This window comes from Wyeomyia smithii, chromosome 3 (assembly GCF_029784165.1).
Source record: "Wyeomyia smithii strain HCP4-BCI-WySm-NY-G18 chromosome 3, ASM2978416v1, whole genome shotgun sequence".
NCBI lineage: Eukaryota > Metazoa > Arthropoda > Insecta > Diptera > Culicidae > Wyeomyia > Wyeomyia smithii.
Window position 1 is genome coordinate 126,357,618 of NC_073696.1, and position 14,129 is coordinate 126,371,746.

At 38.1% G+C, this 14,129-nt stretch overlaps 1 protein-coding gene across 4 annotated transcripts in view; it reads left to right on the forward strand.

Annotated features, from left to right (window-relative positions):
• LOC129727754 (tribbles homolog 2-like) overlaps positions 1–14,129 on the forward strand; it is a 73,434-nt gene that overhangs the window by 8,544 nt on the left and 50,761 nt on the right. For all 4 annotated transcript variants that reach the window (XM_055685893.1, XM_055685892.1, XM_055685894.1 and 1 more), the window contains exons 3-4: positions 7,052–7,180; positions 7,629–7,789. In XM_055685893.1, coding sequence (XP_055541868.1) covers positions 7,052–7,180; positions 7,629–7,789 — 290 coding nt within the window. The remainder of the gene's footprint in view (positions 1–7,051; positions 7,181–7,628; positions 7,790–14,129) is intronic.

Sequence of the window (14,129 nt, forward strand, 5' to 3'; positions counted from 1 at the left end):
TTGCTTGTCAACAAAACTGGACCCTGTATCTAAGCTATACGTTTTATAGAGCAACTCAAGAGCTTTCATTTGATGTTATTAAAAACTGCGCCGTTTTAGTAACTACCGAGAAAATTTCATTATTCATACATGTTTTAAATCATTATTTAAAACCATTGTGTCAGGAGCGCAACTATGTTTTGTATCGATGTCCCCCAAACGAGCTTAAATTTCCAGGGTTTGTTCATTCATGAAATAATTTGTACATATAAGTTTTTTGGGAGAGGAGTTAGTGGAGTGGAAAGGTCGCCAACCTGTATTCACGTCTGGTCTAGAACCAGGGGGACCCCTCGTGTCGAAAGGCCCGGGACATTTGCCCTCCCCACTTAAATCCGGGCCTGGTGAAATGGCACTCTAATGTCCAGGTGCTGCTAAAATCATAATGTTACTGTAACTTTGAGTAGAATGCATTGATTTTTCTGCAATTCGGTATGCTTATTGTACCATTGTACCAGAGATGGTCGGGTTTGGCTTTCCTCAAACCCGTACCCGACCTGTACCCGAATTTTGTTTTTCGGTTGAAACCCGAATCCGACCCGAAACTTTTCTTCCGATCAAACCCGAACCCGAAAGTTTTATTTTTGGGAAACTCGAACCCGACCCGAACCCGAAGCTGTGAAACTCGAGCCAGACCCGTACCGAGATTTTTTTTTTGGAGGTTAATTTCTTAAACCAATTTTAGACTGGGATGTTATAGAGCTATAGCCTGCTATAGCCAGCATTTTAAATGTAGGTACAAAATGGAGTTGCGCTCCTTGTGTAACAGGTTAAAATGATGGTCAAACCTTGTTATGAAAAAATCGATTTATTTTTAAACGGTGAACTTTTTGAATACGTTTAATAAAAACTCGTGAGTTGATTTATAAAACGTATTATTTAATTGTAGGACCTAGTTCTGACAAAAAAACTCCAAAAATCACCATGTTTTTGAAGAAAAATGTAAATATCTAATTATGTAACCTCGACAGCAACTTTCAATAACCGACATTGTATATTTTTATAGGATAGTATTACCATATCAATCTTCGGAGAAATCGATTAGTTATAGCTTTTTTTGTCTTTTCAGCAGTTTGTGGACTCAAAATTTTCGAGTCTTTTTTACCCCACTCTACCCTTTTCAAAAATTTTAAGATTATGCCAAACATTGTTTCATTATATGAAAAAACAAAACTTGAAGGTTTCAACACTATCTGATCGGGCCCCCCAGCACCTAAATCCCTTGATAAGTATACATAGTTCCCATTCCACCAGCTTTTCAATTACAAAAAAAAAAATGTCTGAAAAAAAAAATGTTCTGGACCCGCCGATAGAACATTTCAATTTTAGTAGCATATTAAAGGGGACACCTTGAGCTTTCGAATGATGAGTATAAGAGCGATACTAATTTTTTTCGGATAAGTTTCTTCTACCAGAGACACCGTGCACTTTGTATTGGTTTCTAACATATTTCAATAGACACATTCCTAGCTCTTCTACGCCAAGACATCAAAATTTCAAACTGCATATTTGACCCAGAACTGTTGTGTATGTGAAAATGAATAAATTGAACTTCACGGAAAACGTTTGTTTCATTTGAATTTACATGCAAAACTTGACTAAATGATTGAATGAAAACACTCATAAAAGATTAATAAAATCATAGTTTTGACACTATTTTAAAAAAATATGCTTAAATAATACTATTTTAAAGCTATGGGCATGTGATACATCAGAAATTGAAGGGTTTTAATGGACGTATTCGTGGCCTAAACGCAGTTGTTGCTGATATGTTGTAGATTAAACTGGTAGGTCATTAAAAAACGGGTCCTTTATTATGGTGTCGCGTTACAAAAATAGAAGCTTTTTCGTATTGTGCAAATGTTACAAACTGTAGATAAGTAGTATTCAGGATTTTCTTAGTACTCGATGAGACCTTCCTTAGCATATAGCTGGTATGTGAAATTGGTGCATTCTACTAAAAGTTACAACAGGGTCATGGTGTCGCCTTACGAAAATTTTATGTGTTTCTATAAAGTTACCAAAAACGAGTTTTTGAGCTTTTGCCAGTGTATATTGATAATACGACATGGAATCATGATGAATAAGAGTCATCTGCATCAAATTATATCCACCTAGAAGTGAGGAGTTTGCTTTTCACTGGAATTAGATTATTATATATTCAATGCCAATGGAACAAACAATATCGCACGATTAGCCTTGGGGCTAATAGCGGTCTCGATCAACTAGATTAGTTGAGAGAATTCGTTATCGATATTGTTTTTGGCACATTTTGCATGTGTAGGATAAGTACAACGATACACCGTGCCCCAGTGCTGAGTCGAGAAAATTTCCAGCTCAAAAAGATCCTCGACTCGATCGGGAATCGAACCCGATATCACAATCGTGTGGGAGAGCTAGCCGACAGACATCGCTAACCACAGAACCACGGGGACCACAACTGCCAAATGGAAACCCATGGGAAATTACTAGAATGATTTTCAGATAACATTAAAAATGTAAAAATATCTTTGTGCTTGAAAATTAAAATAAATTATGGAAACGCGAATATATTATAATTTCAAAGATAGTGTAAAACAGTGTATTTGACTATTTTAATCTCAAATGGACTTATGCTGTTTCTTAAGCCATTGATTCGATTGCTAGGTTTAGTGTCTAGTTTTTCTTTGCTTTTTGGCGTAAATACTGCTTTAACCAACCATGTTATTTACGAAAAACACATCAACAATAATCATTGCCACATGACAGAGAATAAAACAAAAACCTCACGTACACTACATATACTCTGGTAATGCTTTTACTTCTAGTCAAAAATTGAAAACGTAGTATACCCAGACGATACACCTGAAATTTAAACGATGGAAACTCGTTGGTCTTCGATATTAAAACCTCCGAAACACGAAAACAACCAGGCCAATTACACTTCACTTCGTTCCTTGGGGAGTTACTGGAAAATACATCCAATTTTCAATCGCTATGCATGAAAACGAAGGTAACTAAAAGGGTTTTTTATGAAAAATAAAACAGAAAGCTTTAATGTCCGTTTGTATGAAAAATCGACAGAAAAATCAACTCAGTGATAGAGACTCAATGGGTCAACCGAAATCGAAAAACTCATATTATTTCATTAGTTTAGAAGTGTGCCGTGTCCTTGAACGATCGTATTTATGAGTATTTGTTTTCAGTGCAAACGGGAACGTTTTTCCCAAAAAATACACGTTTTTAGCGCTAAAAATTGCATTAAAAATTTTTTTGCGGCAAAATGTTCCATAAAGCGATCGTTCAAGGACCGGCGAATTTGATAACGAAAATAAAAAAAAGATGAAGAAAATCGGTTCAGTAGTTTTCCCGCAATCAGGATCACGGCAAAGTCATTTTTCGGAAAACACTATTCCGAGAAATTCGCGTGTGAAGTTTCAAGTTAAGCTTATGCGGCCGTGGCGAGGCGCACTGCAAATCGCTCTAACTTTTTTCCTATTGCTCAGATCTTTATCATAATTTGTGAAAATGTTCTCAAGATGTTGTATTTGAAGATAACGCAATAAATTTTTTTCAGTTTCTGAAAACTAATAAGGTATATACTAAAAACTAAAAAGGTATATAACAAAAGCTCAAAAACTCGTTTTCGGTAACTTTATAAAAACATCTAAAATTTTCGTAACGCGACACCATAACTTTTTATTGTAAATTTGAGTAGAATGCACCAATTTCACATACCAACGTATGCTAAGAAAGGTCTCATCGAGTATTAAGAAAATCCCGAATACGACTTTTCTACAGTATGTAACATTTGCACAATACGAAAAAAAACAACTATTTTTGTAACGCGGCACCATATAATGCGACTGCTTTTCAATGACCTACCAATTAGGTAAAGCTACATGCCCACAGCCTCAAAATAAATGATACTAAACATACTTTTTAAAAACAGTGTCAAAACTATAATTTTATTAATCTTTTATGAGTGTTTTCTATTCAATCATTTAATCAAGTTTTGCACGTAAATTCAAATAAAACGAGCGTTTTCCGTGCTGTTTAATATATCCTTTTTCACACACACAACAGTTCTGGATTAAATATGCAGTTTGAAATTTTGATGTCTTGGCGTAGAAGAGTTAAAAAATAAAGTTAAATCTTCAATCATTCATTTGACTGTCTTGAGACGAAAAGTTTGTTGTTCCATTTAAAACCAGATAGGTTTTATCCGGAAATTGCTGTTAAGATGTGACCGCTGGTCACACCGTTCGCCATGGGCGTAGCCAGAATTTAGAATAGGGGGGGGGGGGGGATCAAGCTCTTCATAATTTTAGAAATAAAAAATGGTATTTTGAAAAATAGAAATAAATACTAGTGTTTAGTGATTGTTACATTCAGGCAACCAGTGAAAAGTTGTCCTTGACATCAGAGTGGAAGATTTGATTATTCTTTGTCCAACTCCGAATATAAATAGATGTTCTTTAGTTCATTTAAACCTTTGAACATATCATTTTGGCGACGAGGATCTCAAGAAACCACGAGCATGCCAGAAGATAGAGTTGATCAGCAGCCGCAACCGGGAATTCAAGATATGATTCTCAAGATGGCCCAACTTTTACGGCAGATGGCGGCTCAGCAGCAGCATTCTCAGTATCAAACCCCGGAGCAGATTTTGGAGTCCCTCTCATCGAACATCACCGAGTTTGTCTTCGTCGAAGAAAACGGAGTTACGTTCGGACGTTGGTTCAACCGCTACCAGGACCTCTTCAAGAACGATGCAGGCCAGCTGAATCATGCGGCGAAGGTACGTCTTCTTCTCCGGAAGCTGGACATCCATTCGCACAGCCGCTATCTCAACTACATCCTGCCAAAGCTTCCCAAGGACGTGAATTTTGAAGACACAGTCAAGATTCTCAATAAAATCTTTGGGCATCAAACGTCAACGTTCCGGTAGCGATTCATGTGTCTTTTCACGATTGTTGTTAACCATCTGATCTGATGAACACTCAGCAAGCAGAGAGCACTCAACCGCTGTTCAGCTATTGTTGACCTCAGCCAGGTTTTCACCCGACGTAATGTGCTGAACGGGCTTTCGGCTAGCAGGTCTATAAGATCCAGCTCTTCCAAGTTCATAAGGTCTGCTCTCATGCTGCTGCAATGTTGATACAAAACTTCGACCTCTCCAACAAAATTGTCAAAATTACGAAACTTTCGGTTTTGCACTTGAACTCTTCCAACGACATGCGTATCACGATAGCGGTATGCAGCAAGGACAACGCGTAGGCAGGTGCACTATCTTCACCGAACCGTGCTTTCAGTGAGGTTGCAAGAGAATCAAGGTAAGGAATTGTCACAGCTCGGTTCCAATACTGCATGCTAGTTGATGCAAGCGGATTTGCCCGGTACTTTTGCCGCTGCAATGTCCTTGGTGGATCAACTGAAAAACCTGTGCAATTCCACGCAACATTGGGCAAGCATTTCAATCATTTTTTTTGATCTGACTCATGCTTTACACAGATGTTCCTATGGGCTAAAGATGTCGTTTTGTGCTATTAGAGTTATTGAAAACAAAATTTTGCACCTATGCCAATAACTACGCAACGGCCCTCCCCTGCCCCCTCTGGCTACGCCTATGTCGTCCGCTAGTAAAATGATGTTTGAGCAGAAAGCAAGTGGGAAAGTGGGAAAGCTAGCCGAATGACAACGCTAACCACAGAGCCACGGGGACCACATATATATAATAAATATAATGTGGCACCTTTAATTAATCGGGCTTTGAAAAATAGTCCATTGAAGAGCATATCAAAAGTCTAGGTCGGCACAGGCTACGGACAAAACCCATCAATTGGCACCTCAAACGACGTGGAATCCAAAAACTAGTTCATTGGTGATCATATCTAGTGTCTAAGTCGTCTTAGTCTACTTAAAAAGTAAAAAAAATATGAAAAAAATTGTTTGGTAAGACAAAATATTCGGCCGTGTTTATGAAATTGAACGACGTCCGTAAAATAGAATCGAAAACATTGTGGAAAAACCATGTTCATTTCAAATTTCTGCATTCCAGTTGGCGTTGCCGAACTCACAATTCGATAATGTTGAACGATAATTTGAAAATTGAATTTCAATGTATTGATGAATTTTCAACAATATTAGGTTAATAAAATTAGTAAGGGCTATTCATTTATTAGTCCAAAACGTTTTGTGAATAGTTTCTGAAAAAGTTATAGACGTAGCCGCCCAAACCTAACCCTTCCATCGTTATTGATCACCAAGCGAACGCCAGCTTATTCTACAACATTTCAACGATCTTTGTAGCGCTATTCTAGTGGAATTGAAACGTTAACCAGTAAGGTAGTGTCGCGGCTGTAGCCGTCTTAGGCACAAAATCATACGCAATAATTTTTACACGCTCTACTGTCAGGCCTGTCTACTCTACTAGATGGCGATGATGGGTTTACAAATCGCGTCTGGTAGGATTTGCAAGCTTCGTGAATATCGTGATGCACAATGGGAATAAGTCATTAATCGTTATTATTTTCATATTTTTTCAGATATGTAATGCTTAACATACTGGTTATATGCACATTAACTTTATAGAAACTGTCTCAACAGCATTGATGTTTTTCCACAAGATATTAATATTTATCTCACTGTGCTACCCCACATCATATTGAATCGTGGGTGTTGAGAAACATACATCATTTAGTTCCTTGCGTCTGCTAAAATGATGTACTTTAGAAGATCATTAGGTCGCCTTTCGTGGTGTGCAATTATTGTCGTGATGTGTGGTGATGACGTTCTATTGACCATCGTGTTTTGATTGACCAATTGGTTGTATTGTGTTTTTAAGGCTGTAGAGTCTACAGGGTTAGTTGTTATTTTTTGCAAAACTTTTATCGAACGGGAAAATATATATAACGATAATCACGATATGTAACGGTAATCAAGCAATGTGTGTTTAAGAAGACAAACTTTTAGATGTCCAAGTGGAAAACAATTCATTATACTGAAATCCGTTTTTCGTTCTTTTTACTTTCAGATTGCTAACAACCCATGCTCCAATTTGCTTACTGCTCATTTCCGATTGGATGGGCATACACATGTAAATTTTTTGCACAAAGTCATACAGGGAAACAATCAAACGTATTTGTTTTTCGCGCCATCGCAGGTAAGTGTGAATAGGTCCACGTATGTTCTACAAATTGCAATACAACGGCTTTAGGAAATGATTTCCTAATTCCACCAACAATAAACTGAAAAATATAAATAATAAATAAATATGATTTATATTTATTTATTTTGGATCTAAATAATCATATACATCAGGGGTTCTCAGATCATACTTCCCGATGAAAATAAAAACCAACCCAAAAAACTGATTTTTTTCTCTGTCAGCTTTTAAGATTTGCATCTGCATTTTAAATCAATGAGTAAAACGTCCTCAATTTACTTAGTGATGCGAAAATGCAGGTGCTCTGCCAAATATTTTGGCTTGAAAAATTCTTCCACCGAGCAAAATATTTGGGAATCCCTGTTCTATAGTTATCTATCAGTTATCTATCATTTTACCGTGAAGCTTTCAAACTCCACGTGACTAACACTACTGGATATTTCAGGGTGATCTCCACTCGCATGTTCGCGTTCGAAAACGTCTACGTGAGCCGGAAGCTCGTCGGCTCTTCCGTCAGATGTGCGAGGTTGTGAAAATCTGTCACGAACAAGGCATCGTTTTGCGTGATCTCAAGCTGCGGAAGTTTGTGTTCGCGGACAAGGAAAGGTAAGTGTGGTTTCTCGTAATTATCTGTACAACTTCAACTGATTTGCTGGTATGTTCAACATTAGTATGATCATTTTCGTCATCAACGACGGTGATGACGACGTCGCTGTGAATTCGAACTGCTGAGACGAAACTTTATTTTTGGCTTCGTGTTAGTCAGCCAGTTAGAAATAGTATGTTTGGGATATTGCAAAATTACAGCAAAGTGCGATTCATATTTCGTTAGGAAGATGCGGCCGCATTTGCTTCGCCCCCTTTTTTTCGGTTGCAAGTGCGCGGCATAAATTGGGACGATGTTTACAATACGAACTAAAGCCCTTCTTTATATACAGGGTGAAAAACCGAGGCTAACGGTTTTGACAAATGACGAACGTTTGACACAATTCCGCTTTCTTTTAGAAAAATATTCAAAATATAAAAATTTAAAATTTGATATTCTGTTTCATGGATGATAGGGCTTTCCTATATCGTTTACTAACACACCCAATCATTTTTCCGCATCTACTTTGTATTCAAATATACATACTAATTTCCTAATCGCAAGCTCGTGAGTCGTTTATTTCGAAGGTGGTTGGGATCGGTGGGTGCGAAACATGGTTGGTTTTTTCACAATTCTTGCTCTCCTAAATCATTATAAGCGCTCGGACTCAGACTATTTGCTCAGCTATTAGCGTATTCTTTAGCTTGGCGAGCACACCAAGTTGGCTTCAGCAAGATCCAAATCATACGAGTTTGATTCGTTTTGAAGCCATGATGAAATATGCACGGCGGCGCATGATTTTGGACCCTCGTTAAAGTAGCCGTGTGCACAACTCACTTTTTATGCTGCACCAGCTCTCATAACCACATTGGTACAAAGTCGCTTTACCTTCATCTCTTGTATCGCAGCAAAAGGTTTCAATGCTGAACGTATAACCGAGTGAACAATTGCTAGTAGCAGCTTACTTTGAAGGTTATGGGAGTTCGTAAATTACAAGTTTACCAAATGAGCATTGGCGTGAACTTTGGTAGCATAATTGAAATTGAACTCGACTTTACTGTCTTTGTTTGTTGAACTTATGATGCCGTATATTTAAATTTAGCCCATTATAATTTAAAGCTTATGATATTGTTTTTGGCGTGCGTATGTTTAATTCAAGTGTGGTTATTACTAAATAGTTCCACTTCTGAATCAATCTTTTTTTGCAACAAAATGTTAAAATGTTATGTTTCTTTTTTGTATACATTCACTGCTCACATTAAATTTATCTTACTTGTGCGAGTTTATTTTCTTGTTTTATCGAATTAAAGTTTTGAACTATCCATTTATTTTCACCTGTAGTGAGCCACATTCAATGTTACATGCTTCAGAGAACAATCTTTTTATTATTAAATGCGTACGCAAAGACTCTTGTGATCACCCCGAACTTCTTTTCGGTTGCTTCTGGCTGGCATTCTGGCGTGTGCTGACCACGTGTTGTAGCTTTTTTGCGCTGCCACGCGAACACAAACATTTAACGCTTGGAGTAGCAGAAAATTTATGGACCCTTCCACAGCAAAGAATGTAAAATCTCCCCACGTCGACCGTGTACAAACGCGTAATTGTCAGACGATGCTCGAAGTCGTTCAGCAAATACCCTTCTTACTGTTGATTTCTGTATGACCTTACCCACAAAACATTGACCCAAACCTAGTTCCCAATCTGGCTAGTTATTTCACTCTCGCAATTTAGTGACTTAAATTAGTATGAGAATAATGCAGTAGCAAAATATCGGCCATCGTGCAGTACTTGTGAACTGTGGGGCACGGTAAACGTCCAACAGTATAGCATCAGATTCGGAACTAGCACTCACTCTCTGCATTAGCTATGGTGTGGGTATCTACTTAGTGCATTACTAGGCTGTTATGGTCGAAAAGTGTGACGATTTCCATTTACCAGTAGACCTCCAACCCACAGTCCATGTAAGCCGGCCGTTTGCTTCGAGTGGAAGTAAATGCCGGCGTTGTGTACGGCTCTGGCAGAATCGCAAAGTGGAACAACGAAACCTTGAAATGATGGTTCAATGAGTCTGCAGACCTGGGTCGTTGCTTCTGCCCGATACTGTTTCTATGTTTATGTACCCAAGCAGCCATTTTGCAGGCTCTATAATGACCTTGATAAAGCATCAAAACCGGTGGTAATGGTACAGGAGAACAAATAAGGTAATGCCATAATGGCATCGTTGACCGTGATAGGTAATGCTTACTAGCCGAAAACGGTATCAGAGTATCGTTCCAGCTGTAGCTTGAACGCTCGATAGCAGAAGCATCGTTTCGCGTGGATTAGCGTCATACTTATAGTTCGGTTGATTCAACTGAAAGGAATGATTGCGAAAAGTTTGACATCGATTTCCATCTAATTGATCTGTTTACTTCCCTCAACGACTTGTCCGTATTGTTCCCTTCTGCAGAGTCTACATATAGCATCGTGTGGCCAAAACCAAAACACAAAAACCCCAGGTAATGAGCCAACAAGCGAAAGAGCCAGCATTCTCAACACCCTTCAATCGTGAATAGTGGTTCAGACGGGCGGTGGATGGTGGTAACTGAGCGGCACATTCGCGTTACCACCTTGTCAGGGCAGGGGTAGCAACGAAACCGGTTGCTGTTGAGCACGTGTTGCAACGTTGACATTGAGAGAGCTCTACTGGCTGGTTGGCTTGTGCTTAGTGCGGTGCGGAGTGTATTCTCTCGCCGCTGCTCAAGTTTGAGCTTTCATACTTATTCGCTGGTATCTATGCACTATATTGTATTACACCAGTAGTGTGTATATGTGTATTGCAATGACACGGAAAGAATCGTTTGAGATGTTATAGGAAAATGTAGACTTTATATAAGACGACCTATAACTGAGAAAGTTAGTTCAATTAAATAACAATGAAAATCAAACTTAATGATGATGGATGTTGAGTATCAGTAGTGTTTAGTGAAAATTTTTGGAACTCTATATAAATCTGAATAATTCAAATCCATTTTAAACGGGACATGAATCAAAAATATATTGCTGACATTGTCCTAGCGTAGTTGGTAATCTATAAACCACGCTGGTGACGTGAGTTCGAATCCCAAATCCGCAAACGACACGGTAGTTGTGAGGTTAACACATAATTCAATCGGTCTGAGGGAGGGAAGATAGTGGCGATAACAAATCGTCAGTAAGATGGAGTCCCCGACAAAATACTAGCAGAAATAACTGAATACGAATGAAATAAAACAAATATTGTACCTGATAACTGCTGAATGTTAGAAATTTAAATTTCTAGCAAGTAAATACCAAAGTTCTCCTTTAACTTCACCACAACTAAGCAAGAGATACGTAAAAAAATATGCAGAGATTGTATTTATCTTACGAGAGAAGCGGTTTTGATTCGTGTTTGATAGTATTTTAACTTCAGGGTGGCCAGCAAACCGGGAAAACCTGGAAAACCGGGAAAAAGCCGGGGATTCGAAAATGAACCGGGAAAACCGGAAAAAAGCCGGGAATTTCAATTCTAAACCGGGAAGTTTATCATGTTTATTTTAAACCTTTTTTTGTATTTACTACATGCTTGGGATCTGTTGTATTAGTTCAACGCGCTATACATTTTCTGCCATCTCACAAACACTGGAAGACTCAAGGAACCATTTAGTTGGTCTCGGGGTAAGATGCTGGAGTAACAAGCCAGTCGTCATATGTTAGAATCTCGGCTAAGAGAGACGACCGTTAGAGTCAATAGGATCCTAGCGCTAGCCTCGCAATTGTTCTGTGCACTTACAGATTGTTTTTCTCTAATTTGTCTTCCTTCTCATTTGCACTGATTAGAGCTTCAAAAGTAAGTGGCGATAAAACATCAAACCAATCACCACTTTACAGGATCAACGTCTAATGTCATTTATGTTTGAGTTTGTTTCAAAATTATGTACCGAATTATTCATAATTGATGTAAAATATTCTTTAAAAAGAAACAAGATTTGAATCTTAGGTTACAAATCGCCAACAAAAACCTACAAAGCCCAGGAAAGGTTAAAACTTCAAATTGCTAGATAATATTTTGAAAGCCAGAGAAGTCAAGAATAATTCCCATCAGGCTTTATATGTTAACTTAAAATAGGCAAAAACTAAACTATGATAAAAAATATCTAAAACCTAAAACAAGTAACGCCTCCACCAGTGACTGGATCTGGGTTCGAATCCCAACGCCATAGGTGTCGATGGTTGTGTGGTGACGTTATCCACACACAATCAACCAAAACTGATCTAGATTCAATCCTCCGGAGATTTTTTGAGGCGAAAATTCTCTGGGTTCTTCTATCGTATGGGAAAGTGAAGCCGTGGGCGCCGGCAAGCATGGAAAAGTTCACTCACTAGCAATATTTCATGCAAATGTGTTCTTTGATTTATCAGTTATCGTTCAACTATTTCCACTCGCGTACAAGTTTTCCATAGAAACGCTGCTGATTGTTTTTCGCTTCTAAGAGTTCCGAATACCATAGAAAGAGACTGAATGATTCAAACAAGATAGTATTTATTGTATCCAAGTTCACTTGCATTCAACATTATCGCGAGAAGCTTTGAGATATTATCGCCAGAGATACAAAATTATGAATCCAAATGAACGTTAGCTTGCGTTCAATTGTTTGCTTGCCGGAGCAAATAGGTATCATCAATGCTTACGGAAATTGTAGCATGGTGCATTAGCATCTGATACTTGAAATCACCAAGAATCATCGTGGTATATCACGGTGAAAGCACGACGTGGAGTAGCCGAATTACGCCTACAAGCAACCAACATTTGAAAGAATCATTGCGATCGCTTGATTGCAATCGTTTGCGATTCTTTCGTGAAACACTCGCTATATGTTGCTCGCTCCGCCTAAAGCAGGCAATACTGAAACAAAATCATCAAAGAAAGCTAGGTACCATCTATTTCTTTGCTCTAAGTTTTCTCTTGCAAGCTTGAGAATGTGTAACTTTTAATAGCGATGGTTTGCTAGGATTGAAAGCTTATAAATAGCGCATCAGAAATGATACCCGAATGATTGTTATGCGATACGAGTTTTTCCATCCTTTGGCGCCGGTCCGTGAATCAACGGGTCGTTAGTTAAGATTCTAGTTGGAGTCGCCTCCCCGGGTGTCAGGGATTGACACAATAGTGGCGGAAAGAGACCGACGGAAAATAAGCAAAAATAAAAAAAATCGTAACCTAACTCATTCCCGGCGGGTGATACCATATGGCATCGCCTGACATTCAAACTTTGATTTGAGTTCAACAATTATACTTGAAAATTTGCACGATTAAACTATTCAGCATCGTTAGAGAATAGATTGATGTTTAATATGCAATACAGTTTATGTTAATTTTGCATATAGTTGATCAGTAGTTGAGTAATCAGAGTTTAAAGTTCATTGTTTGAGGCAAAAACTAATTTTTCACCACGGAGAATGGGTTAAGCTTAAATCTGCTTAAGAAAATGTCTTGAGGCCAGAAATTTCAGAAATTGATTTTAAGGAGTTTGCGTTTTTAAAGACTAGAGGCAACGAAAATAATTTTCAATTGAAATCAAAATTTATGAAATTGTATTCCAGAGGCTTAAAAATGCAAAGCCTGTCTTTGTTTTTGACGTGGGACTACGTCTTTGTTTACTATACTGGGATGCATTCTGTAAAATTGGAAATGAAACTGGCAAATGTTGCGTCAGATTTCAAACGTTAATAGCAGCATAACCACATGATGGATAACAATAACCAATATGTTGTTGGATAGATAAAATGTGTAACAATTTTATAAAACGCTAGTTATCATTATTACTTCACTGCTCAACGATGAAAATTGATAAAAAGTTACAGGAAAACTTACGCGAACAACGAACCAATTACATGCGAGCATCCCTAGCACAGACGGCGTGAATGGACACCATCCGTTCCCCGTGATATTCTCTGTATCAATATCGATATAAAAATTGACAGAGTCTCCCCGTCCCAATAGGTCAATTTATTTTTGCTTCCATGAGCTTAGACTAATATGATGTCTCGAAGGTAAAAGTTTTCCAAAAAGTTTGAAACAATCTCCATTCCTGAACAATTTATAAACCTGCTTTCAAAACCTCATAAAAACTGATGTCTTGAAAGAAAACATGCTGGTAAAAGCAACAGTACTAGTGGAGTAAAGAACCGCAGGTCTCTCGTCGTCTATGATTGCAGCGGTACTCTTCTATTCGTACTGCAGCGGTACTATTCATATTGCAGTGGTACACTTTTGTTCGTACATTTCTATTCGTGTGCAATCGAGGAAAAACTGCAATGCTGCTGTTGATGGTGATTGAAAGTTTATCTCATAAATAT